Genomic DNA, 25,489 nt, shown 5'->3' with positions numbered 1-25,489 from the left:
AGGTTTCTTGACTTTTTTCTGTTACATTTAACAGTAAATTTATACTCCCTAATAATTAAAATTACTACTGTGTCAGTGGTCACAATGTAATGGCTGATATATAATTAATGGCATAAAAGTGTTTATAAAAGTCTTCTTTTACAGTGTTTTTAATGTGACTTCTGAACAGAGAGGTGCTGACAAGAAATACACAATTAATACAATAACGATGTAATAAATCCATGCACCTTCATATATCATGAACACCAGCAAAAGATACTGGCTTTGTTGTGTAATTGTTCTTGGCACAGAGCTATAAACCTATACAGATCCCTCCTAGTCTTATGAAGAAAGGAGCCCTTGAAGGTCAATACGCTCTGATAAAGGTCAGCTGGACAATTCCTATTGCTGTCTTTTTTTCATAAGATTTTCATAATTCCTTTAATTGCAGCCACAAGAAAGGAGCTGTCTTGAAGTTATACATCTGCGGCTGGATTTATAGACAATGCATGACTGCTTAAACCCATAGCAAGGTGAACAAACAAGAAGAACCAAATACCCCACCCAAACCCCCAGAAATAAAGACACTAGACACCATTGAGTGGGATAGGGCATTTGGCCACAGCTTTTATTAAACCATTCCCCAGGCCAGCGGAAACCAAACATTACACATCTGAAAACAACCTGCCAGCTGCTGAGCGCTAGGCCCAACAGGCAGTTAAATTACCACCGATTGTACCAAGAGTCCCAGCCCTGCGGGTGCCATGAGCCGCCCGCAGGACACGCCTCTCCAAGCCCGCTATGGGCAAATGATCCAGGTTGCCTGAAATTACCACGCTGGCCAGGGGACCCAGACCGCTGCTGTGACAATGAAGAAAACAAACAGGAAAGAAAAACAAAGCAATATACATAATACAACACAATTATACATGACCAAAAAGGGGGGCGGGCGGGAGGGGAACGTCTGGAAGCTGCTGTTGGTACAGGAAAAAGAGGTAAGAGTCACCTCTTCACCTCCCTATAAACCCTGATAGCTGCAACATTGTTGCAGCTACCAACCAATGAAAGGAAGCTTACTAAACCACCATGCATGGGCCAGCAGTCATGATCCCCCTTTCCTATAGGTCCAGGGGGCCCCCTTTACGTGCAGCTTAGCCTGCAGAGGGTGATTTAGGTGATCAAGAGAAAGAATAGACTTTTAGACTTTGAGATGGAATGCAGATATGAAAATCCAGATTAGAGTGTGTGGACACTGGAGAAAAAATAAAAAGAGAGAAGGTGGCATTCATCAGAGAAGTTGAGCTTGTTGGCGACTGTTGTCTTCATTAAAGCATATCAAGCCTGTGGAGATCATTGTGATAATAGCAGTTAGCATACCTAGACTTCAGCAGAAATGACCCATACCTGGCATGCTATAAACCTGCGTCCTGCTAGATGTCCTTCCTTCTGGAATATCTCTGCTTGGAGCAAAGGGAGATGTAAATTGAAATAATTTTTCTATGCAGTTGACCAAGACACAGTGACCTGGTCTTTTAACTTAAGGAGAGATGAAAAAAAATGAGTTTATTAAAATTATCCTTTGGATGAACTGGTTATTGGGATTTTATGACTAAAATATCTTACAAAGTAAAATGCTTAGATAATCATTTATTACTCCAGATATAAAGCAGATTAAACATTAAAGTTTAGGATGAATCCTTACCATTTAGGAACTTATTTTATCTTCCATATTCTATATACACACAAGCCTTGACAAACAGCAGACCATGTAGTCATGCTAAACTACAATCTACCACTCCAGTCTTTAAACCATAGTAGAGTTCTCCTCTTTGCCAGATACAAAGCTTGTAGAGACGACGATATAACAATTTAGGGGAAACAATACAGTGCACGATTTGCACATTTACATGAACATTTTACATGTACATTTGACATAAAACCAGTGCAAATTTTCCTTGGCACTCTACTGTTTCAGTATAAATGGAGTTTTTGAAGGCGTAACTGTAAAACAGTAATAGAGGTTTCCTTTAGCAGCTTCGTGGTATAGTAAAGAATGCATCCGAACAGAGACAGCATGTATATTTTTGTTTTTTGATGACCGACAGCTTAAAGAAGAAATATTAAGTATGGTATTGTATATCAAATATTGGTGCATTTCATGATACATTGCCACCTTGTGGCAGAACCTGAGAGTTCGCCTTAATTCCTCAGCAGTAAGTTTCCAACGCACTTCAAGGATTTAGAGAAAACATGGGGGGGGGGGGCAATTTGTGTCCCTTTAAAAAATTTTTAACTATTGTTACATAGAACTAAGGGCCAAACAATGTTCTTTAACTCTTAAAGGGTGCATCCAACATGTAATTACAAGCTGTTAAGTGGTTTAAGCAGGTGGTGTTGGCTAGTTTAGCATGAAGATCAGTTCCTGCTACACAGAATGCCAAGTAGACTTGCGCTTTCGGATTTGTCTGGATTTCGTTAATTTGTACGAACGTCCAAAAATGAGGAGAGACCCTCAACTAATCACGCAGCAGAGAATTCCGAATTTCCTTTAGTATTTCATTGTTTTCTTCAGTACCACTCACACTATCCCTCATGCTCCCTCTCTTTATGTTTCCCTACCTTCTCTGCCAAATCCTTTCTGTGTTCCCACCTTCTTTTTAGCAGCTTCACCTCTTGTCTTTGGTTTTCTTGTTCTTCTATCTTCTTTTATGGTCCGCTTCTCCTTGTTATCCACTCCATTACCTTGGCCTCCTGGAGAGCTTCCGCAACGGGGCAGAGCCTTGGCGCTCACCGCGGGGACAACCTCTCCTCTGAATGGAGGAATAGGGAGAGGTTGTCCCCATGGGAATGCGCTCTTTTGCAGAAGTACTCAGGGAGGCCTGAATAATGCAGATGAATCCATGGAGAAAGATAAACTTTTCTGCACTTCTCTTTCTACGCGAGTCACTCTGCATTATTCTGGCCTCTTGGAGTACTCCTGCAAAAGGGCGGAGCCACAACATGTCCCACAAGGACAGCCTCTCACCATTTCTCCAATCAGCGGAGAGGGTGTGTTTGGAGGCTCTGCCCCTTTGAGATAACAAGAACAAGAGACAAGATGTAAAGCTGCGGAAAAGGAGAAAATGACACCGAAGTAGCTGGCAGAGAAGGTAGGAAGACATTGAGAGATACCATGAGAGAGAATCAAAATGTAAGAGTGTGGGTGAGTGACAAATTTTGTTTTCGGATGGAAAAAGCTCTTCAAATTTCATCCCAACCGAAGCCTGGCTTCCCTTTCAGATACTGAGCTTGACAGGCCTGTAAGCCTAGCTTCCCTTTTAGATACTGAGCTTGTCAGGCCTGTAAGCCTAGCTTCCCTTTTAGATACTGAGCTTGACAGGCCTGTAAACCTAGCTTCCCTTGCAGATACGGAGCTTGAAATGCCTGTAAGCCTAGCTTCCCTTTTAGATACTGAGCTTGTCAGGCCTGTAAGCATAGCTTCCCTTGCAGATACTGAGCTTGACAGGCCTGTAAGCCTAGCTCCCCTTGCAGATACTGAGCTCGACAGGCCCTTGCAGATACTGAGCTTGACAGGCCTGTAAACCTAGCTTCCCTTGCAGATACTGAGCTTGACAGTCCTGTAAACCTAGCTTCCCTTGCAGATACTGAGCTCGACAGGCCCTTGCAGATACTGAGCTTGACAGGCCTGTAAACCTAGCTTCCCTTGCAGATACTGAGCTTGACAGGCCTGTAAGCCTAGCTTCCCTTGCAGATACTGAGCTTGACAGACCTGTAAGCCTAGCTTCCCTTGCAGATACTGAGCTTGACAGGCCTGTAAGCCTAGCTTCCCTTTCAGATACTGAGCTTGACAGGCCTGTAAACCTAGCTTCCCTTGCAGATACTGAGCTTGACAGGCCTGTAAGCCTAGCTTCCCTTGCAGATACTGAGCTTGACAGACCTGTAAACCTAGCTTCCCTTTCAGATACTGAGCTTCACAGCAAGAAATATATAATGCCTTTGAATGTGCAACTAAACTTTAGGACAAAATCTAAAGTAAATTTTAATCATAACACGACCGTGGCTAATGGAAAGCTTAAGAAGGTGGTATTCCTTGATTTTAATTGGAATATATGTAACAAAGATAGAAAATATTACCTCCTGAATTAAACAGATTTCATGTGACTGTTCAGAATTTCTTTATCCCTGCAAAAAGCAAGACTGCCCAGTGGTACTAATAATGCTAAAAAAATTTGTAGTGCTTACAATTTGTTAGAATATTCTGTATGTAAAAAAAAATGTTCAATCGATCATATAGTTAAATTATTATTATTATTATCTTTTATTTATGTAGCGCCAACAATTTACGCAGCGCTTAATACAATACATAAGTTCAAAGGGTATGACAAGACGAGAATTGACAGACTAAGACAAACCGATACATTAGGTGGAGAGAGCCCTGCTTGCAAGCTTACAATCTTGAGGGAATGGGGTGACAAACATAAGGCACAGAGAAAGGGTGAGAGGTGGTGCAGGGGGTATCAGTGACGGGTGAGAGGTAGTGTGGGGGGTACCGTATTTGCTCGATTATAAGACGACCCTGATTATAAGACGACCCCCCAAAATCTGAATATTAACTTAGGAAAAAAAGAAAAAGCCTGAATATAAGACGACCCTAAAGGAAAAAAGTTTTACCAGTAAATGTTAATTCATGTAAACTATTTTTTTTAATAAAAGCTATGATTGAGAAAAATATTTTTTTTGTTTTTATTTCTTGTATTTTCCAACCTGTCCCCCAGTTACGCACATCTGCCCCCAGGCTTGCCACTCCAATATGGCACTGTGGCCCATGATATGCCTTTTAACCCTCTATATGCCACTGTGCCCCATGGTATGCCTTTTGACCCCCTATGTGCCACTCTGCCTCCAGAAATGCCTTATACCCCTATATGCCACTCTGCCTCCAGAAATGCCTTATACCCCTATATCCCATTCTGGCATTTAGGGGGTTAAAATGCATATTATGGGGCAGAGTGGCATATAGGGAGGTATAAGGCATTTCAGGAGGCAGAGTGGCATTAAGGGAGTTAAAAGGCATTGTATAGAGCACTCTGCCTCCAGAAATGCCTTATACCCCTATATGCCACTCTGGCATTTAGGGGGTTAAAATGCATATTATGGGGCAGAGTGGCATATAGGTGTATAAGGCATTTCAGGAGGCAGAGTGCTCTATTAAATGCCCCCTTAACGCCACTCCAGAAATGCCCTATGCCCCCATTTAACACACACACACACACACACACACACACCCTATACCCCCATTTAACTAACACACACACACACACACACACACACACTCTCCCCTCCCCTCTCAGCCCTCTCTTACCGGTGCTTCCAGCCGGGGCAGCGGGTTGACGTCGCCTTCTGCTGCAGCCGGAAGGAGGTGGAGTTGGCAGCGGGGGTTTGTCTGCGTCCGTCGCGTATACTTTCCCCGGCTGTCAGAGATCAGAGTTCCCCGCACCGGTGCGGGGAACTCTGATCTCTGACAGTCGGGGAAGGTTTGCGCGACGGACGCAGACAACCCCCGCTGCTAGCCACACCTCCTTCCGGCTGCAGCGGACGTTGTCTACGCGGATCGCGTAGACGTCAACCCGCTGCCCCGGCAATACAGCAGGAAGCACCGGTAAGTGTGTGTATGATGGGGGGGGGTGAGACAGGAGGATCCAGGTCCCCTGCAGCGGTGCGGGGGATCTGGATCTTAGTCTCCTAATCAGACTCTATTTGAGGTCTGATTAGAAGACGACCCCGATTAGAAGACGAGGGGTATTTTTCAGAGCATTTGCTCTGAAAAAAACCTCGTCTTATAATCGAGCAAATACGGTATATGGCACAGAGAAAGGGTGAGAGGTAGTGTGGTGGTTGTCTCAATGACAAGGAAGTTCTAGCAGCTAAGGTGGAATGCTTCTCTGAAGAAGTGGGTTTTAGATTCCAGAGATATGGGGCAGCTCGAGTGAAATCTTGTAGACGGGAAAGGGAAGAGGTGATAAGTGAGGAGGAGAGCCTTTGTTAGGGAACAGTTAAGAACTGGAGGGAGTTTATGGTTGGAGATGATAGGAATAAAATTGGTTAGGCTGACCATGTTGGTTAAGTTTGGTGGTTGCGAGTGATAGGAATAGGAAGGAATATGTGGGGGACAGAAGTAGCAGAGCAAACACAGGCAGGTTTCACATATAAAGTTTAGTGTAGAGGTACTGGGATAGCTGTGATGGCAGAGAGATGGAGAGGGGTGGTATTTGGAATGGTTTAATGGGGAGAAGTGGGTACTAAAGGTGATGAGGAAAACATACATGATGAGGAGAACATAAATAAATAAACTGCAAATTTTATCCGTTAAACAGCACAGTCCTCTGGATATGTTGAGTGAGACATGCTTTGAATAGCAGACAATTCAATAAAGATTACTGAAGTGCACAATGTCTAAAGTTACTATAGAGCTGAACCTCAAGAAACACAATGATAAAAAAATGTTTCTCAATTGTTTAGCTTCTCCAGCAAACTTTTAAAGAAAACTTTAAAAGCTTGCTGGAGAAGCTAAACAATTGAGGAACCCAACCACTGATGCTGCCAACAAGATTTCTCAGGTGATAAGGTTTCCTTTAGCTAGAAGAAATAATGCAGACCATAGATAATATTTAAGAAATTTGCTTAGATATGACAATTCCAGCAGAGTATTATCATGCAGACCAAGTTGCAGAAACAGAACTTTCACTTTATTGGGTTACAGTTTGTTTAGCTCTGCGCAGCCTAAACCCTCTGAATGTAAATGGTATTGGACAGTGTGGGGGATATACACAAGGCACATTAGTTTAGGCATTTCTTCTGCTTTATTACCCCAAACAATATCGGTATATAATGTAAATTATGAAAAATATTAACTACTGTATTGTACAATATTTTTAAAGACCATACAAAACACATTTTAACAAACATACAACCAGTTACCCTGAAATATTAGTTAATATCAATGTTTAATGTTAAATTAGCTTTACATTTATTTACATTAATGGCACTTATGTTTGAAATCATTAAGCCAAAGAACATAAGACACACTGCCTGTAAGGAGTCTGTGTAAACAGGCTCCAAAAATACTAATTATGATTGTCTATAGGGCAATATTGCAGAAGCTCCTACAACACAAACTTCACTTCATCAAGCTAGGGAGTTGTCATTGCAACGTAGTATCAGTGAATTTTGAAAATGTATCAAAAAGCAGATGTACTTTTTTTTTAAGGTTTTGCTAACTTGAGCATAAACCCTCAGCATGAAAGTACAAATTGATCTCTTGTTTGTTTTAAGTCATCTCTCCGTGGTCCCGGTGCTCACTTTGCTGCCGTGCGCAGGGCACTTTCTACATTGTGGATGTTCTCTTTCAGCAGACGCCTGTCCTGCTCCAGCCGGGAAACCTGTCTGTTCAGCTGATGCAAAGATTGATCTTTTCTTCTCACCTCCATCTTAGCCTCAGAGAGACTCTACAAGCAGGACGAACACAAGGAAGGAGCAAGCAGTTACTCGACAGGGCACCAGCATCACTTCAATTTAACCATGAGCTTTGAAAACCAATAGACAGATTGAACTGGGCTAAGATGGCTACCACTAACTAGCTCATAAAAAATAGTTTTTTTTTTTCTATGCATTACTTATATAACTAGATAAATAACAGACCGAATACAGAATCATTATTTATATATGCTTTCTAGACCTCATATTGCTGTGAACCAGTCCAATTGTGGTTTATTGTCAACAGCAACGGCACGTGGTGCTACCTATAGCATTATGTGAACCAAGGGAAAAGGAAACTTGCAAGTAGAACATAGAACTGGCATCGATAAAGCATAGCAATTTATCCTTTATTAAACTGCAACTCCTGTGTGCCATTAACGTTGAAGAGCAGTAGCCGAACAACAGCTACAAGCGCTAAGTGTTGGCAACCCCAGGGTCACAGACTATTTGCCTTAAAAGAAATTGTAAAGGAAATGTTGTTTTATTAAGATAACTAGTGATATGAGAAAGTGGTCACCTTAACAGCGTCTGCTAAAGTTTGATCCTTCTCAGCTTCTTCTCTCGAGTGCAATTGCAATCTGTGATTTAGCTCCAACAGCTGTTGAGACTGTTCACTCAGGAGGATTTGTGCTTGCTGCTCTCGTATCAGTGCATTATTCAGCTCTTCACACGCCACTTTAAACTTTGCGTAAGGAACCACTTTCTAAGGAACGGAGTGAGAACATTCTAGTGAGAACCATGTAACACATTGAACAGTCTATGGCAACCATTTAGAAAGGGCTGTAGACGTTCCTGAGAGAAGCCCATGTCATTATTTTTAAGGTGGGATTGTTAAAAAAAAAAATGCAATTAGTTTTGCCACGAACAGCCAATGACTTTAGGCCGAGATAAAAAAAAGAATAAATAATACGCTAAACAAATATACATGTTAAGAAAAGCTATGTAGCTAGGGGACAACCACTTAGCCTGTACCATTACTTTAGTGGGAGTTAAACCCCAGACAACACGATCTTTTCTTATTTTATTCACAAAGAAGCTGTCAGGTAAAGTTACCATTTTCACTGTATCACTGCTTGTATTGCCGAGAAACAAAAAAGAATGCAAATGACAATAGAAACATACTTACAGATTGCTTAACTTGTTGAAGTGGCTCCTTACGTCTTTCTGTGGCGTTCGAACTTTTTCGGAGTTCATTAAGACTCTGCTTAAAATCTGAGAGCTCCATGCGTAGCGATCGTCTCTCAACTTCTCCAGTATGCAGCCGCTGCGTCAATTCAAATATCCGCTCCTTTAAACAGCTTAAGCATTTCTAAATCAGACAAAAGGGATCACGTGAAGAACTATACCTGGTTGAAAGCAATATGCATATATATGTCATTATATAATCTAGTATCACCATAGAGCTCGAACGTATTTTTTTACTTTGATTGAAAAAAAGACCGAATTGTACAAACTTCTCTTATTATTACTCATATTTTCGTACCTTGACGGGCCTTTCGCTGGCCAGACCCAGACTTGCCGTCTGGGATTTGACCTCGCAAAGCCCATGCGACAGTCTTCGGACTAAAGAATCGGGGTCTACGTTAGCTGGACATCTCTCCAGACTCTCAGGTACCTTCCCCATCTCAATGCTTAGCTTTTTCATGAGCTTCGAAAAAGAGTTCCTGGCAGACTTTACAAGGTGGCCCTGTGATTGTAAACTAGCATCTAAAATACGCAAAGGAGAGTTAACAATCTATATTGAAAACAATATACAATCAGTTGCTTGGTTTTATATTTCACAACAGCCTTTGGGCTACAACTGATTGCCCATTGGCACACCATAGAGCTTGTTCAAAGAGCGATCTCTGATCCTACCAACTGGTCCATTTACACTATGGAGAACTAGCCAGCACAATGTGCCACACATCATTAAGAGGTGGAGTGCCGAGATACAACATCACTGCCTACAGCAGCATCTAACATAAATATGTTGCCATATGGTAACATAGACAAGAAGTTGCCACCTAAGAACCAAACGGCTGCATTTTGACCCCTTTTAGTAATCTTAACACGTATACTTAACATGCAAGTACAGAGACAGATACTAAACTAAGAGGAAAAGTACCACTTTTTATATGTAATCTCTATATAATTGGCATAAAAGAATATGTATGGCAGAACTGTTACTGTGACACCCAGGAAATTAGCCACTTTAGAACAAACATAGTTGCACCCAATGCCACAGTGTTTGGATCGGGAGACAAGAGAATATAATTTACCCTGTTCCGAGGCAATTAAAATTTTACAACTACAATCACTTATTTCCCTGCAGGATTTCCCTAATCATCCTTCATATAATAGACTTAAAGCCCCAGTACACCCAGCGTGTCCTACTTACGGCAAGATTTGTCAGGTCTGTAATTAATAATTGTGTTTTAAATTGTCAGCGCTCTGTCTACTAATTGCTATTTCAGATAATATTTAATAGGTTTATTTAGGCCTTATCAATTAGATTCCACACTACAAGGCCAGATGTAACCTGCCATCACCGGACTTGGGATCCCAGAAGCGCAATCAGTAAGCCAACAGTGTTTATCTATAACATCGTACAAGACTTGCAGGTATAGCTTTTTCAGACTAATAAAAAAAAAACAGTCTGAATAACTTTGTTCCTCCGGTAGCATTAGTGGTATATATTTTATTTGTAAAGCAGGGTTGTTAAGTGGGGATTAAATCAGCGCTGTGTATCTGGTTTTATGAAAAAGTTGCATAAGAATACATACAAGCAATGCTCCCTGCAAAGAAGGTTCGAGTGTCATAAAAGATAAACACTTTTAAACACATGGCTTGGATCTCATTAAATACAGTGACTACAATTTAATGTAGGGGGTGCTCCCAGAGTGCTATATTTTGCATTTCAGAAGGAGGTTTTAATATTATTGGTGCATTACCTGGTTTATGTAAAACTCCAAGCAACTCGGACATTGAATAAACTACAATGTTGAGTAGATCTGAGCTGCTGAACCACTTCAATGCTTTTTGACCTATGAGAGGGGAAAAGCATATCAATACAGTTCCCATTATTCTAAACACTGGACATTTTGGAGAGCCACACGATCATTCTAAGCATTGTTTCACAATAATAACAATAATAAGTAAATAATAGGGTGCACCACAGCTCGCCAGACCAGGAAGATTTCCCAAGGTATATGAAATACAACCCCCGATTCAATTTGAATCTGACATCAACCTTGTGACGATTCCTGTTGTGTATTACATGCACATAAACTAAGAAGGCTTATCCTTGTACAGAAACCCAAAGCAACAATAACAAAACAGCAAACTATTAGTTTTAGGTTTTTTAACACATTATATAATCTGTTTCATGCACTCATTCATATACATAAAGACCAGGCCATTATTCAAAGGTCTTTGAAGAAACAAGTCCACTTACCTGATATTGTGCTCTTCTCAAGAGCTCCACCAATGGAAACGAGGATTCCAGGACCTTCCATGAAACCATCCATCCAAGTGAATAATGACCTACTGGATCGGCCAAGACACTGAAGCCTGTTAGCTGCCAACACAGCAATCACACATTTCCGAAACACATTCTTCATATTTCTGGAGGGTTTTGTCTTGGTAGCCCCCAGGGTATTTTCTTCTGTGGCAGACAAAGCCTGCACCAGCATTCGAATTTCATTCTGAACTTCTAGAGAACCATTTACCTGAGTTTGCAAAAAATCCCTTTGAGCAGCCAAAGAACAAGTCCTGCTGTACAAAGGGTATAACGCACCAGCCATAAGAGCACAGGCTGCTAGAAGAGACTTGAGGTCCTTTTCGCTGTTTATGAGTACATTTTTTATGTTCACATTTTCAAGAGCCATCTGATTCTTTGTTTTTTCAAAAATGGCTATTTTGTGTTTTGCTTTTTCGGCTACACTCTGAAATTTCTACAAAGAAAAAAACAAATACCGAATTATCCTTTACAGCAGATATTGTGCAGAATATGGTACAGTTACTTCATTAATTAGAGTTTGCAAATGTAATATTCTATCGGATAAAAAAAAAAAAAAAAAAAAAAAAAAGGAAATTTAATCAAAAATCAAACAAGCAAAATATACCTTCCACCCATGCAAATGTCAATATTTTGGGGCATTTTGGGTATATATTCAATAATCCTTTTGACTCCTCTCTTGTAAAGGATGTTAAAGTTATTGTGATAATGTTGTTATAATCCTACAGCATGTGTGTTAATCTGAAAGGCTCACTTTACATAATGACATGTTATTATGTCTAATATTACATATCCACGAAAACATTAAACAGATGTTAATGACTCCACTGGGCAGATCGGATGATATTTTGTTTTTAAGTTTTTTTATTATGATACCTGTGCCCTGGCTTGAAGGTCCCTAATAAGAGCAGAGTACCGCTGTTCCAAGTCAATCCTCTGTTTCTGCCATTCCTCTTCTTTTGCTTTCATCTGTTCAGCCAGTTTATTAATAGAGTCTTGATGGCTCTGCTGTAGGTTTTCCATAACTTCAGCCTTGTTTTTGCAAACACGCTCCAGGTGCGTCACCTATCAGGACAGAATAATGTTTGGCGGTAAGTAGAGTATTTCAGTAGATATGCAAAAAAAAAACGTATTTGACCAACATGAAAATATAAAAAGAAGACCCGGACATAATGCATAACCTAGTCTCACTGCTCCTTCCTAACACACAACAGGGAGACAGATTTATGGGTCGCTGAATAAAAGTAAGACGTAATCAAAGTCCCCTACAGTCAAACATATGCATGTGAATTTACTAGATCTGATTTCTTATTGATATTGATCAAAGTAAACAAGTTTTCTTTGTATCAAACACGATTTATAAACATCATTGTACATTAAATAGAAGACTGCCTGCTCAGTATTGCAAGGCACTGTGAGATGTATATAATACATACTGTAGAAAAAAAAATACAATAAAATATTTAATAAAAAGAAAAAATAAACTTGTCTGAAAAAAAATCGCTAGTGAAGCTCCACATTTACGGAATATTTCCTAAAAAAGTCTCATTTGACTCTCATTCAGACTTCTTTCGCGGCTGTGAATAAAGAAGAACTCACTGTAGATTATTATTTAGAGATGTATCTTTTTAATTTTTTTTATTTCCCAAGAGACTATTTGGGCCACTGTGTTTTGCTTCTACCATATTCCCGGTAAAAGATTGGTTTATTAAGGCAAATGAGTAATACTTGAATGAAAAACCTCATTAATAGGCTGTATTTTTTAATTAGGTCCCGTAGGATAATGCTATAACAAGTGCAGGGAAGACTTCATGGAGTCTGGGGGCTAGTAGCCCTTAATTAGTACAGACGCAATACCAATCTGGCTTATAGCACAGTCATACTGCATGGCAAATATGATCATCTGTTATCCAGCAGAGCATGAGAATGACCTTAACCAAGATACTGTCCCTAGAAATCCAGCTTCCAAGTAACTGCTAAACCTAGGACCTCACCGAGCCGAAGACCAAATTATTACTACCATCTAAACATGACAATCAGATTTGTAATTACAAACGGTTGCGCATGTGCCTAAGGTAATGGTGGAAAAGACAATTCATAAACAAAGATGTCAAACGGTTGCTAAGGACATAGAGACCATTTTTACTTATTTTGACACCTATATAAAATAAAAAGTGGTGATACTATATGTTAGAAGTAATATTGCAAAGTATAGCAATGTGAAGTAGGCTAAATGGCAGTTTATTTCTAATTAACGATCAATTATCTGTAGCATTTTACTTGAATCCTCAAACATCATTTTTGTACGCCTATGTCATTTCTTCTTTCAAAAACAAAGTCTCCCTTTCTTGATAAAGATGCAATCTAAACTAAATACTGAACGATTAAATAGGAAGAGGTTATCACTACCTTTTCATTAGCTTGGTTATGGTCCGAGATTAGAGCATCGACATTCTCTTGCAAGACAGTGCAAAGCTCTGACCAAGAGAAATTAGCCATCATGCTCCCTGGATGCTTTATAACCACACAGCCTGCTATCAAACGTTGGTATAAGCCATGGAGAAATGTTAACTTTTCCTAAAAAAGGAAATAAAAAAATTAACATATGCGATTGCAATATAAATTATAATCAAAAACATCCCAACAAGCATTAAACAGACATACAATACACACACATGGGTGTGTGAAAATGTATTTACCCCTTTATCATTTTTTCTGCATTGTTGCTTATTTTTCACATTGATTTTATTGAGATAAAATACATAATCTCTGTGCTTAAGTTATTGCCCTCCGCCTGTCCTAAATTCAGCCAAACACAAGGTATTATAAGGGTCAAGTGTTTGAAGGCTTTGATTTGGAAAGACCCAGCCCAATATAAAGTTATTCCTTGCCACAAGACAGAAGTCAACAGCACAAAAGGCAATTTTATGCCACTTTCAAAAGGCATTCCTGAACAGATATCAATCTGTTACACAAAATGTTTTCAGGCTCTGGAGCTCCAATGAAACCCTACTATACTGACCAAAAAATGGTTTGGAACAGTAGTGAATTTTTCCAAGAATGGCCTTCTAGCTTAAAAAAAAAGCATATGTATGAACGAGTATGAACAAGTATTGAGTGAGTGAATGAGTATCTGTGAATGAGTAAATGAATGAATATGTTTGTGATAGCATGGATGTGTAAGGGGAGGCATGGGGAGTGATGTGCAGACCCCATCTTGCAGGGCAGCATTTTATCTGGGCTGGCAGCATCAATACACAAGGGGGGCAGCTAGCTAGGGTCATCAAATAAATGAATACTAAAGCAAGGGGCAGTCTGGTGGCAATACACAAGGGGCAAAAAAAACACAAAAGGGAGGGGTCAAAGACAAAGCAGTGCAGAAAATAAAAATTTGGCGGGGGGTCATTTTCCGTATCGGCCAAGTGCATCCTGAATTTTCATTTCGGTGCATCCCTAGCACTATTACAATAAAGGATGATCTAAAACTAACAATAACATGTTTAACAAAAAGATGCACTGGCACAAAAGGAAAAGAGAGCGCTGCTCTTGTGTGCTACAGACTAGTTATATTAATAGCAGCTAGCTGCCGTTCAGTAATACCTCTGCATCCTCTAGGTATATCCTAGTAAGTTTCTGAATCTCACTCGCCATCTCAGAGACCCTACGCTTCTCTGTGTCCCAGCCTTGTTGCAATTTCTCCAAGTCCATTTGATATCTGCTGATTTCCGATTCAGCGTTGGTACATCTTGAGCGTAAATGCTGTAGCTCCTTTGCAGTACTCAGCTGGTCAGATCGGGCTCCCTACAGAACAGAAAACATAAGTGAAAATGTCTGCTGCAAGGGTTTCAATTTTAAGCAATATATGTTACAGGTGCTTTTTCTCCATTTATTCTACAAATTGCATAAAGAAAATTCCCAGTGGTCAAGGTGAATAATATTTTTTATGTATCTCTTCACATTTAATTACTGGCACGTCAGCGGCTGAGTTACAGTACCTCAAGGCTTTTACACAGCGACTGTATGGTCTGTTTGGAAGACTCCAATTCTTCGTTCATCTTTTCACAAGCACGCTTTGTTACTTCAATCTGGTTAAAAAAAAGGGCAATGCTTTTTTAATCTGTGAATTACATTAATTTTCAATCCTCTGCCAATTAAAAGGGACACTCTACAGAGACCTCATATGTATTCACTCCTAAGCCTGTCCTCCAACTATTTTCTCTGCAGAAGATATGTACGACGGCTTGGCAAATTGTGCAGATGGGGGTATGTTGAGACCCTTATATACATCCCTAGAAAGTCCTCCCATTGATTTCAATGGGTGCGCTATTCTGACGCAGATTGGCTGTTTGAAGCTCTTCAGATTTTGGAGGAGGGGAGCTGCAGCTTCTCCTAAATTGTATTAAAATACTCATAAAAGTAATTTAGTATATATTCTTTAGAGGGTCTGTCAGGGACAAACTGTCGCTTTAAGACAGCCTGTAGAATCTGGAAGCACCATTACCAAACTCTGTTGAAGCTGCATGTCAGTTTTACTTAGGAAAATGGCTTCCTTTTTCACCTTTTAGGCCACTTGCCACACACAACATATTCCCTGTTACTCTGTAGGTTCTTGCACATAGTCTCAGAGGAGCTGAAATCCCAGTGAGATATTTTCAGGCAAATGTTTCTTCTACACTTTTATTAAACTGGTTATAAAAAAAAGTTAACTTTGTTACTGCAATGGACAGTGTTCACAGCATGATAATTAGCTTGTTTGTATTGTTTAGAATATTTAAAAAAAAAAAAAAGGAAGCAAAAGTCAATTCTTCTAGTCCTTACTCTAGTCCTGTGAAACATTGATTTCCTGGGGTGATTGACTAAGATCTACACATCTATGACATGTTTATTTCACAGTCTGACTTTATTAGGTATTATCTATTAGGTATTAATAACTTATGGATTAAGGCTCACATGGGTCTTCTAGCAGAAATACTCATTTAGAAGAAAGAGTCAAGAAGACAATGCTTCTATGTAGTAAATTTATTGGAAGCTCTTAGCTGGATTTATTCCATGGCAGAAGTGATGACTGATCTTTCCACTGGCTGAACGGCTGTCAATATTCAGCGTACATGCCTTTTGTAACAAGTGCAAAGCATCATCATCAGACTCAAGGCAAACACTGCCTGTGTTACCTCATCGGACGCATCTGCCAGGCAGCTCCTATAATCTGTCAAGGTGCGTCTTAGAGCCTCGAGGACAACAGCAGAAGCTGTATGTGTACTTTGGTCTTTGTAGCTCCCTAAAGAAAGGGAAAACATGAGATAAATACACAAGTAAAATACAAAAGGTTGAATTTGATGCTGCTACAAGTTTTCAAACTTTGACCACTAACAGAGTAACCGCCAACACAGTGACCGCCAATACTCTAAAATGTAAAAGTGTATTAACAATTTAAAACCATCCTGGTCCCTAGTCTGATAGATTAAGTATTTTGGAATTAAAGCACACACGCTTTTTATGTGTATGACTAGAACTCCAAAGGATATATATTATATTCTGATTTTATACATACTTAATCTTAAGAAAAGACATTTCCACTTATTATAACTGATCCTACACAATATGCCTTGTCAGGTCTTTAGTGTCCCACGTGTATTTTTTTTTTGCCAGTGACCTTTTTGCTTCTGGAGAGGTTGGCACATAAAACATTTGTTCTTTTTGCAGGTACACGAGAGGGGACTTTTCTCTTTGTAGGATTCCAAGCACAGACTGCGAGTTCTTTAGGTCACATAAACTATAGAAAGTGTCCATCAATGTATGGCCTGATACAGCAGGCTGACTTTCCTTCACCCTACCGGAGCAGAAGACTGCTGTGAGGACTACTTTGGTCATGTCATCTGATGAGAACATGTGGGGGCACGGGTGGAGGAGGCATCTGTTGAATTCCCACAATGGAGTCATTCTAACACACTGACAGATGCATCTGTCATCCAACACCTTCAACTAACCTGATGGGCATTGAGTTGACACATTAAAGGTGTCCACAAGTGACTGAAGATCTCTCGCGAAGCTTCTGTAGTCCTCTTCTACAGTGAACTGCTGTTTCTTTGTCTGTTTGAGTATTTATGCAACCCAGGGGGAAAAAAATATATAGAACATTATATTAATTTCATTAGTTATTCCAGTGGTACACATTAAGTTTTTTTGAAGTGTGTTAAGTAAATAATGTGTGGTAGGTTATTCTGTGTATTTTTGTACAAAGTGTAGACATGCAATCACAAAATGGTGGGTTGAGGCAGAAAAACATGCACAATGTTAGTTTTCTTGTAATGTACTCAAACCACCTAACAACATGCCTAGATGTATCATTGCTACAATGGTAAAAAAAAATGTGGTAGGTTTTAGTTTTTTAGTTTACTTATTCTAAATCACTAACTTAGTTTTGTACGGTAAATGCTTAATGTTATTTTTTGCTTCTCAGAAACCAATCTCAGAGCTCTTTAACATGGAGCTCTCTAGCTGTTCTATAATGATAAACCTTATTTCATTTGCCAAAGAGTGGCTAGAAGAGCATCATGGAGGTTTCACTAGGATCGCTATCACCTCTTTTCTCCAAGAAGACACCCCAAGCCATTATCATTACCAAAGCGAGTTCTTGTTCCATTAACACAAAGCGTTCTTCATCAGTCTTCAGTTTCTCTGTGAGGTCCGTAATTAGGTTGTTTTTGTGCTCAATTTCTTCATTCAGCTTATTCAGTACACAAGAGTAATTTTCCTCAGTCCTATCATAAAAATAGAATTACATTTGTGAGGAGCCTACAGATTTTAGCATGCACATGTTAACATTAAGATTTGTCATTTTATAGATCTATTAGCTTACTCACATGACCATACATAATTTGCACCATATGTCTATATTATCTAGATATTGTGCAGCTTTTATAAATTAAGATGTGAAAAGAAAAAAAAAGAAAATGAAGAAGTTTAAAGCCAAATTAAACAGGAAGTCCAATGAAATAAAACATTTTTTCTTCTTATATGAAGACCATTGAAGAAAATTGGCTTTTCTTTTATTATAATAAAACCACACTTAACATCTATAACACACATTATACAGTGGTGTAATAAAGTACACCCTCCTTCATACATATCAAGACATAATAATCATTTGTCCCTTAGCAGGTCTAAAAATTAGCTAAATAAAACCTCAGATGAACAACAAATGACATATTACACCATGGCATGATTTATTCAACAAAATAAAGCCAAAATGGAGAAGCCATGTGTGAAAAAGTACACCCTATGATTCAATAGCTTTTAAAACCACCTTTAGCAGCAATAACTTAAAGTAATCATTGTTTGTATGACTCTCAGTCTCTCACATTGAGGTCTGGATTATGACTGGGCCATTGCAACATCTTGATTTTTTTCAGCCATTCTGTTGATTTTCTGGTGTGCTTGTGATCATTGTCCTGTTGCATGACCTAATTTTGACCAAGCTTTAGCTGTCGGACAGATGGCCTCACATTTGACTATAGAATACTTTGGTACACAGAGGAGTTAATGCTCGACTCAATGACTGCAAGGTTCCCAGGTCCTGTGGCTGCAAAACAAGCCCAAATCATCACCCCTCCAGTGACAGTATGAGGTGTTTGTGCTCATATGCTGTGTTTGGTTTTTGCCAAACATGGCGCTGTGCATTATGGCCAAACATCTCCAGTTCCGCATTGTGTGTCCAAAGGACATTGCTCCAGAAGTCTTGCAGTTAGCTCAGATGCAACTTAGTGTCATGTTCTTTTTAAAGAGAAGATGTTTTCTCCTTGTGACCCTTCCAAACAAACCATACTTGTTCAGTCTTTTTCTAATTGTACTATCATGAACCTTAACATGTTGAGCCCTGTAGAGTCTAACACTCTGTTTTTTTTGCAATTTCTCTGAGCACTGCACGGTCCGACCTTGGGGTGAAATTGCTGGGATGTCCACTCCTGGGAAGATTGAAAACTTCCACTTTTGAATAAACTTTCTCACTGTATGAATGATGGACATTAAATTGTTTGGAAATGCCCTTATAATCATTTCCAGTTTCATGGGCAAGAACAATTGCTTCTCTAAGATCATTGCTGATGCCTTTCCTCCACGGCATTTTGTTAACACGCATCTGAATGATCCAGACCAGCAAACTGCTAAAACGTCGGCTTTTATAGAGGTGGTCACACTTGTTGATGATCAATTAATCAAGGGCATTTGATCAGGAGCACGTCTGCTACTTAACATCTTAATTCTTATGGAAGCAGTAACGGTGTACTTTGTTCTTCACACATGGTTTCTCCATTTTGACTTTATTTTTGTTAAATAAATCATGACACGGTGCAATATGTCATGTGCTGAGATGCTGAGATCTGAGATTGTATTTACCTAATTTTTCATGTTATGTCTAGATATGTAAAACCATAGAATTCAAAGAGGTTGTACTTTCTTTTTTTACATGACTATATTAATGACTATGCTCCTCCCCTTCTCTGATGCTGGCATACTGGACTAGACATTTTGCACATACATTAACTCAGTGATCCTGTCTGACTAACGTAGCCAAGTAAAAGTAGAACATACTTCTTGAGTTTGTCAGAATTTTCCTCAGCCCTGCTCCTTTCTCTGTTATATGCAACTTCCACGTCTATGAACTGTTTTTTCATCATCTCTAAATCAGAGGCCGTTTGTGACTGGGTGGCCTTTTCTACTTGCAGTGATGCTTCCAGGTCTCTAATTCGCAGCTGCAATGAGAAACATAATCAGACTGAAGGAGAGACAGAAAGAATAACTTGATAAATTACCCAGGCTTCTGATGGAGCAGATGTTCAAGGGGCCCCAAGGAAAGATATAGAGGTTGGGACATGGAGGCCCATGTTTTAAACTTGTCTGAAAATTGGACAATTTGCTCACTGCTTAACATCTCTTCCCTCAATGTTTTAGGCCGGGTCTTAGGCAGGTACCTGAATGATTTCAGAGTTGAACTTTGATTCCAGGTGTGTTGCTCTTTCAGCTTCAATACTTTCCTCCAGCCTCTTTATTCTCTGTGTTGCTTCCTGTTAAGGGAGAGACAGGAAAATATTAACAGAAAATTTAAAATTCAGTGTAACCCAATCTGGCATGTAACCCAAATCCGTGGTGGTTTCTTCACAAGCTAAAGCCATTTCCAGAACACATGCTCCCAACACTATATCACTAGGTGTGACCGACAGTCAATGGAATCCGTGCACTTAAGTGCAAGACTAAGCACGTGTACATGTGTGTAAGTTAGTGGGAAAGATAGTGGGAGACGCTGTATGGGTGTTCCATTATCAAAACATGGTCACAAAAAAAAAAAAAAATTGACTCTTTGCTATTCTTTTTCACTCCCATGGCCCATTTCCAGTTATTTTTTTAATCCCCTTTTAAAATAATTAGTATGTAGAATTGATGTAATTATTGTTGTAACGGGTAATAATATCCAAGTCTCAGCATTTGTTGTTTATCCCTAGAATCACTTACCTCAAGCTCCATCTTCAGCCTCTCCTCTCTTTCACGACTATATCCCAGCTCATTTTTTTGTAGCCGTAAAGTATCCGTCTGGCTACTATGCTCCGTTGCCACTTTTTGCAAATTCTGTTGCAGGTCTTGTATGGTCTTGCTTTGTTTCTGGTGGGAAATGAAATGTCAGTAAGATAATCCATAATGATATCAACACAACCTATATTTAGCTCTACTCTACGGATGTGTAGTTAACACAGCCTTTACATAGTTACATAGGCTGAAAAAAGACATGCGTCCATCAAGTTCAGCCTTTCCTATATCTGTTAATTTGTTGCTGTTGATCCAAAAGAAGGCAAAAAGACCCCGGTTTCGCTCTTTCCAATTTGCACTAGCCAAAAAAATTCCTTCTTGGCAGTCAGATTTCTCCTTGGATCAATAAGGATTGATACCTGGATTATGTTTTTCCAGGTATCCATCCAGTTGCAGTTGCAGGCAGAGAATTCCACATCCTTATTGCCCTTACTGTAAAAAACCCTTTCCTCTGCTTTAGTCTAAATCTCCTGTTAGCCTGGTACTATTGTTAATACAGTTATATCCCTTATATATAAAAATACCACTTTGAGAGTAAATGTGCAACCAAGACGGAATCTCAGATGTTTTAAAATCATACTTTAATTACATATATTAATCAAGAAGCTGTGAAGTTTGGACATGCTTCTCTTGGAGGGTGTTGATCTTGCGCAGTGCTTTATATCATGGTGCCACAAGGGCTGAGGTCTGGAATCCAGGTCACAGAGGTACATTTAAGCAAGGAGAAGAGTCCAATACATAACAGTACCAGACGGCGAAAAGCCATTGCCCTACATGGAGGTGTTACAATATGGTAAGCAGCTGTCTTTCTTTTTGATATCTGATGCATTAAAGACATTGTCCAAGAATATTTTCTGCTTTTTATTCCCAAGGACCTAGCTAGGTTAGGAATTAAAGGATAATATAAAAGGAGAACATAAATGAAGAAACCTTTGCCTCTTTTTTTATGTAAAAAAGTTCTTTATTACGTTTTTCAATTTGCTTTGCAAAGCACTTCTCTTTTTTATTATTTAATAATTTGGATTTACAGAAACAGAAGGTGAGGACATTTAACCAGGCTTACCATACAGCGGGAGGGGTATACTAAACAAGAGTTGCAACTGTTTGTGGTAGACTAGACACACCAATGCCGCGTAGTGTGTATGGTATTTAATATGGAGTTTTTTGCATTTATCTTAACGTTGTAACTTTGATCTAATCTGTGCACAAAGAATTTCTAAACGCATTACAGGTATTCCAGCTGTAACACACATTAAAGGTGTTAAAGCGCTTCTTAACAAGACTTTATAAACTACCTCAATAATGTAAAAACTGCCCCAACCAAATAAAAAAATCAGAGGCAATTATTTCATAGGGAGAGTTGTGGTTTTAATTCCTTGACGTCACTATACATTATGAAGTCCAATCCCACTATGCGCTTTTGCTGCTAGAAGAGCTTGACTGGTCCTGTATTATTATTATTATTTTTTATTGTTTTATTTAGCACCATATGCTTAGTTAAATCAGTGAGCTCTCTTCAAAGCCTCCTTTAGACATTGAATTATTCTCTATACAGAGCCATCTCGGTTTTAACCTGCCAGTGTTGTACCTGAAGAATCCCTTCCAATTTGTTCTTTTCAGACAGGATGCGCTCTTCCGCCTTCTTGTAATTCTCAATAACACCGTGTCGATGCTGTAAATCACTCTCAAACCTTTTCTGTGCATCTTGCCAGTTATACTGTGCTGTTTGAAAAGCGTGCTCCACGTTGAACATCTTTTTTTGAAGCTCTTCAATCTGTGCTGTTTGGGGAGACATAGATGTATCTTTATTTTCCACTTGTTTATTCGATGTACATGTTCCTCTGTTACTGTTTATCAATATATATTTTATCTAGGTTTATGTCCCTTTACCTATGGTTGTAAGGCATTCTGTATCTATATGACTGGAAATGTGAGCAAATCCAAGCAATGGAGCAGTCTATAGGACCATTATGCTAGAATGGGCTGAGCCAAGCACACAGCCATCACACAGAATTTGGATGTTATGAGAAAGTAAAGGAGGCCCGCTGGATCTCCATCAAAGGAACACTTGTGTTAAAAAAAAAAAATGTTAAATATGTGTCTGCCAGATGAATTATGTTAAGAGATTTTTATCCTGTAATAAGTTTTTGTCACAGTTCCTAATCAATACGAGGATCACATAAAAGTATTTTTAAAAATGATCAGCAGTAGAACCGATCTTTCACAGAGTACTAATGCAAAAAGTATATGGGATGCACAATCTCCAGCTATATATGGCATGCCAAACAAAGAAATAATAATAGAAAAAAAAAATCTTAAAAATGGTTTAAGATTATCTTACAAGTACTGCGGGAACAGTAAGTGAAGGCTTACAATATCGTATTCCAAATTCTTTTTAATGACATATAGTTTACCTTTAAATTGTTCCTGAGTTCGGAGAGAACTTGCTCGTTCTTCATTTAGTGCCAGTCTCTCGGTGCTGCACTGCTTCCTTGCCACTGCCAGTTCGTACTCCAAGCTTTGACGAATGGCTTCACCTTTCTCAACTTCAGAACGGAGTCGGGTGAACTGGCTTTCATAAGTTGACAGCTGCTCGTAAAAAGTTAAATCGCGTTAAGAAAACAGTTATGAGATCCAAAAAGGACAAGTGCAATGTTAGCCAGAACAGATTTGTGATTTACTCAGCTTTAAAACGATATTCCATTACTGAAGCCTGCTCTGGACTACATGGTACTACGACAGAAATTAGTTTATGGGTTATCACCACGACCTTGAGATATTACCCAAATGCTCTCTTGCGCACTGGTAGTTGTTTTCTCTGGTTTCTAGATATATTTTCCAGGAGTGTTCTGCCTCAGCTGCTTTGATGAGAGTGTACTACAAGACTCTTCAAGGCCACTTGTATAAAACCCATCTAAAACTGAGTGCTTCTCAGTTTTGCATGGCCTGGTTCCTTGAATCCAGGTGACCACACAGACACCACCCACAAGAATTTGGTTAATTTATGGGACGACACAGATCAGCAGCCGGCATAGAAATCATAGCATAGAAATATTATCTCTATGACTTCAGATAGTCCAGTGTATTTTCTTTTTCCAAACAATTTGTGCTATGAAAATACTGGCTTTTACCTACAGAAGCCACAAGCATGGTATTAAAGCATACAAAGTAGGGATGTTTGTTTTAATATCCTATTCACACTCCAAAGAGTGCTACTCAAAATCCATGGACTATAAAACCAGTCAGCATCATCTAAAAGGTACAAATTTTCTTATCAGTGGAAAATACAAAAGGACATAGTGTTTCACACATAAGTGCTCAATCATAAGCTAAGTTGTCCGATCCAGGAAACACATTTTGGTATCAGACAATTAATCAAAGTATGTATAAACTCAATTAATAATTAAAAGGCGGAGTTAGCAAAATGAGTGAGTATGTTAATCAGTTGTAATGTAGAATCAATAGAAACATTGATTCCTAATGCAGTCCTCTACTGTGCATAAACAAATGCCCGCAAACCTCGAATAACAGAAGCAACGTTGCAAAGAAGAGTGGGCCAAATTCCTCCACAACAATGTGAGAGACTGATAAAGTCATACAAACATACAAATGCTGCTAACGGTGGTATTAAAAGCTATTGAATCATATGGTGTGCTTAGTTTTTCACATATGGCTTCTCCATTTTGGCTTTATTTTGTTGAATAAATCATGCCATGGTGTAATATTTCATTTGTTGTTCATCTGAGGTTTTATTTACCTAATTTTCAGACCTGCTAAGGGACAAATGATTATCATGTCCTGATATCAATAGAAAAAAATTAAAACTACACTTTGAAAGTGATTTTTCCAAATGAATAAATATATAGCTAATATAAAACGAATAAAGTGAATTACATCAAGAATAAGTGTATAAAGGAAATAGGGTAAATAATGTGTTCATACATATATCACTATGATGGCAAATATGTCATTAAATAGATAACATAATGTGTATATATAATAAAGTAAATTATATGGTGATAAAATTACTAAGGTGGTGTGTTTTATGGGCACAGTAGGTTTAAAGTGATCAAAAAGGAATAACTTTGCTAGGGATTGGCCCTATGAGGTCACACTCTTGCTATATGCTTGTGAAAAAAAGAGAACTTACCTCTGCATTGTGTCTTGCCACTAGTTCAAGGTTTTCACTGTTAGCCTTGTTAAGTTTTGAACGGAGTTCAGTGATGACAGTCGGATCAGCCTGTTCCTCCTTCCCATGCCTGCAGGAATCATTACATTAAATTTAGTTATATCGCTCAGCAGATTCCGTAGTGCTGTTAAAATAATAGGTATTGAAAAGAAATGACAATTGAAAATAACGTGACACACGATAACACAGATACAGAAGGAAGAGAGGGTGCTGCTCTCGCAAGCTTACAATCTATTCGAAAATATATAGTTAAAAAAAGTATTATCTTTGACTTCAACATTTGTTTTTGTGCAACCGTTTGGTTTAATGAAGCAGCTAGCAACCTAACAAAAAATGGTACCTTTTAACATTATATTTAATAAACAAATCTATCCTAAATATTGATTTTGACCATTTTAAATAAATGATGCCATGTAAAGTACGATATAATGTGTTTCGTTCCACATTGGCCTTCTAGAGGCCAAGTTGCTTTATAAACTATTGAGGGTAATTACAGCAAAGTCACATTTCCAGTGGGGAGGAATACTAAAGCCAAACACATCTGCAACACAATAACAATCTGTGTTAAGTCAGAAGGGAAGCTTTACAATTAAAATTATTATCAAACTATAGTATTACCTTTTATCATCATTACGAGACTGATCAGACTTGAATGTCTTCTTATCCATGTTTGTAGGCGTTCGTTTCTTTAACATGTCAAATGCCAT

The 25,489-nt window shown here is 38.9% G+C and overlaps 1 protein-coding gene across 1 annotated transcript; it reads right to left on the bottom strand.

Annotated features, from left to right (window-relative positions):
• Nucleotides 1-4,121: 4,121 nt before the first annotated feature.
• LOC149284277 (coiled-coil domain-containing protein 171-like) lies at nt 4,122-25,489 on the bottom strand. Its single transcript, XM_089496966.1, has 21 exons — nt 25,401-25,489; nt 24,744-24,852; nt 23,008-23,182; nt 22,182-22,372; nt 20,522-20,668; nt 19,984-20,076; nt 19,604-19,764; nt 17,637-17,775; nt 17,002-17,104; nt 16,186-16,292; nt 15,010-15,099; nt 14,615-14,815; nt 13,424-13,591; nt 11,891-12,079; nt 10,952-11,450; nt 10,449-10,541; nt 8,999-9,222; nt 8,642-8,824; nt 8,033-8,218; nt 7,339-7,484; nt 4,122-4,161 (listed from the first exon to the last, which is right to left on the bottom strand). The coding sequence occupies exons 1-21, from the start codon at nt 25,487-25,489 to the stop codon at nt 4,122-4,124; spliced, it is 3,333 nt and encodes a 1,110-aa protein (XP_089353092.1).

This window comes from Sceloporus occidentalis, unplaced genomic scaffold (genome assembly GCF_023333645.1).
Source record: "Sceloporus occidentalis isolate IW3139 unplaced genomic scaffold, rSceOcc1.0.p SCAF_96, whole genome shotgun sequence".
In the NCBI taxonomy this organism is placed as follows: Eukaryota; Metazoa; Chordata; class Lepidosauria; order Squamata; family Phrynosomatidae; genus Sceloporus; species Sceloporus occidentalis.
Note: the sequence above shows the minus strand (reverse complement) of the source record. Positions and strands in the feature narration are given on the sequence as shown.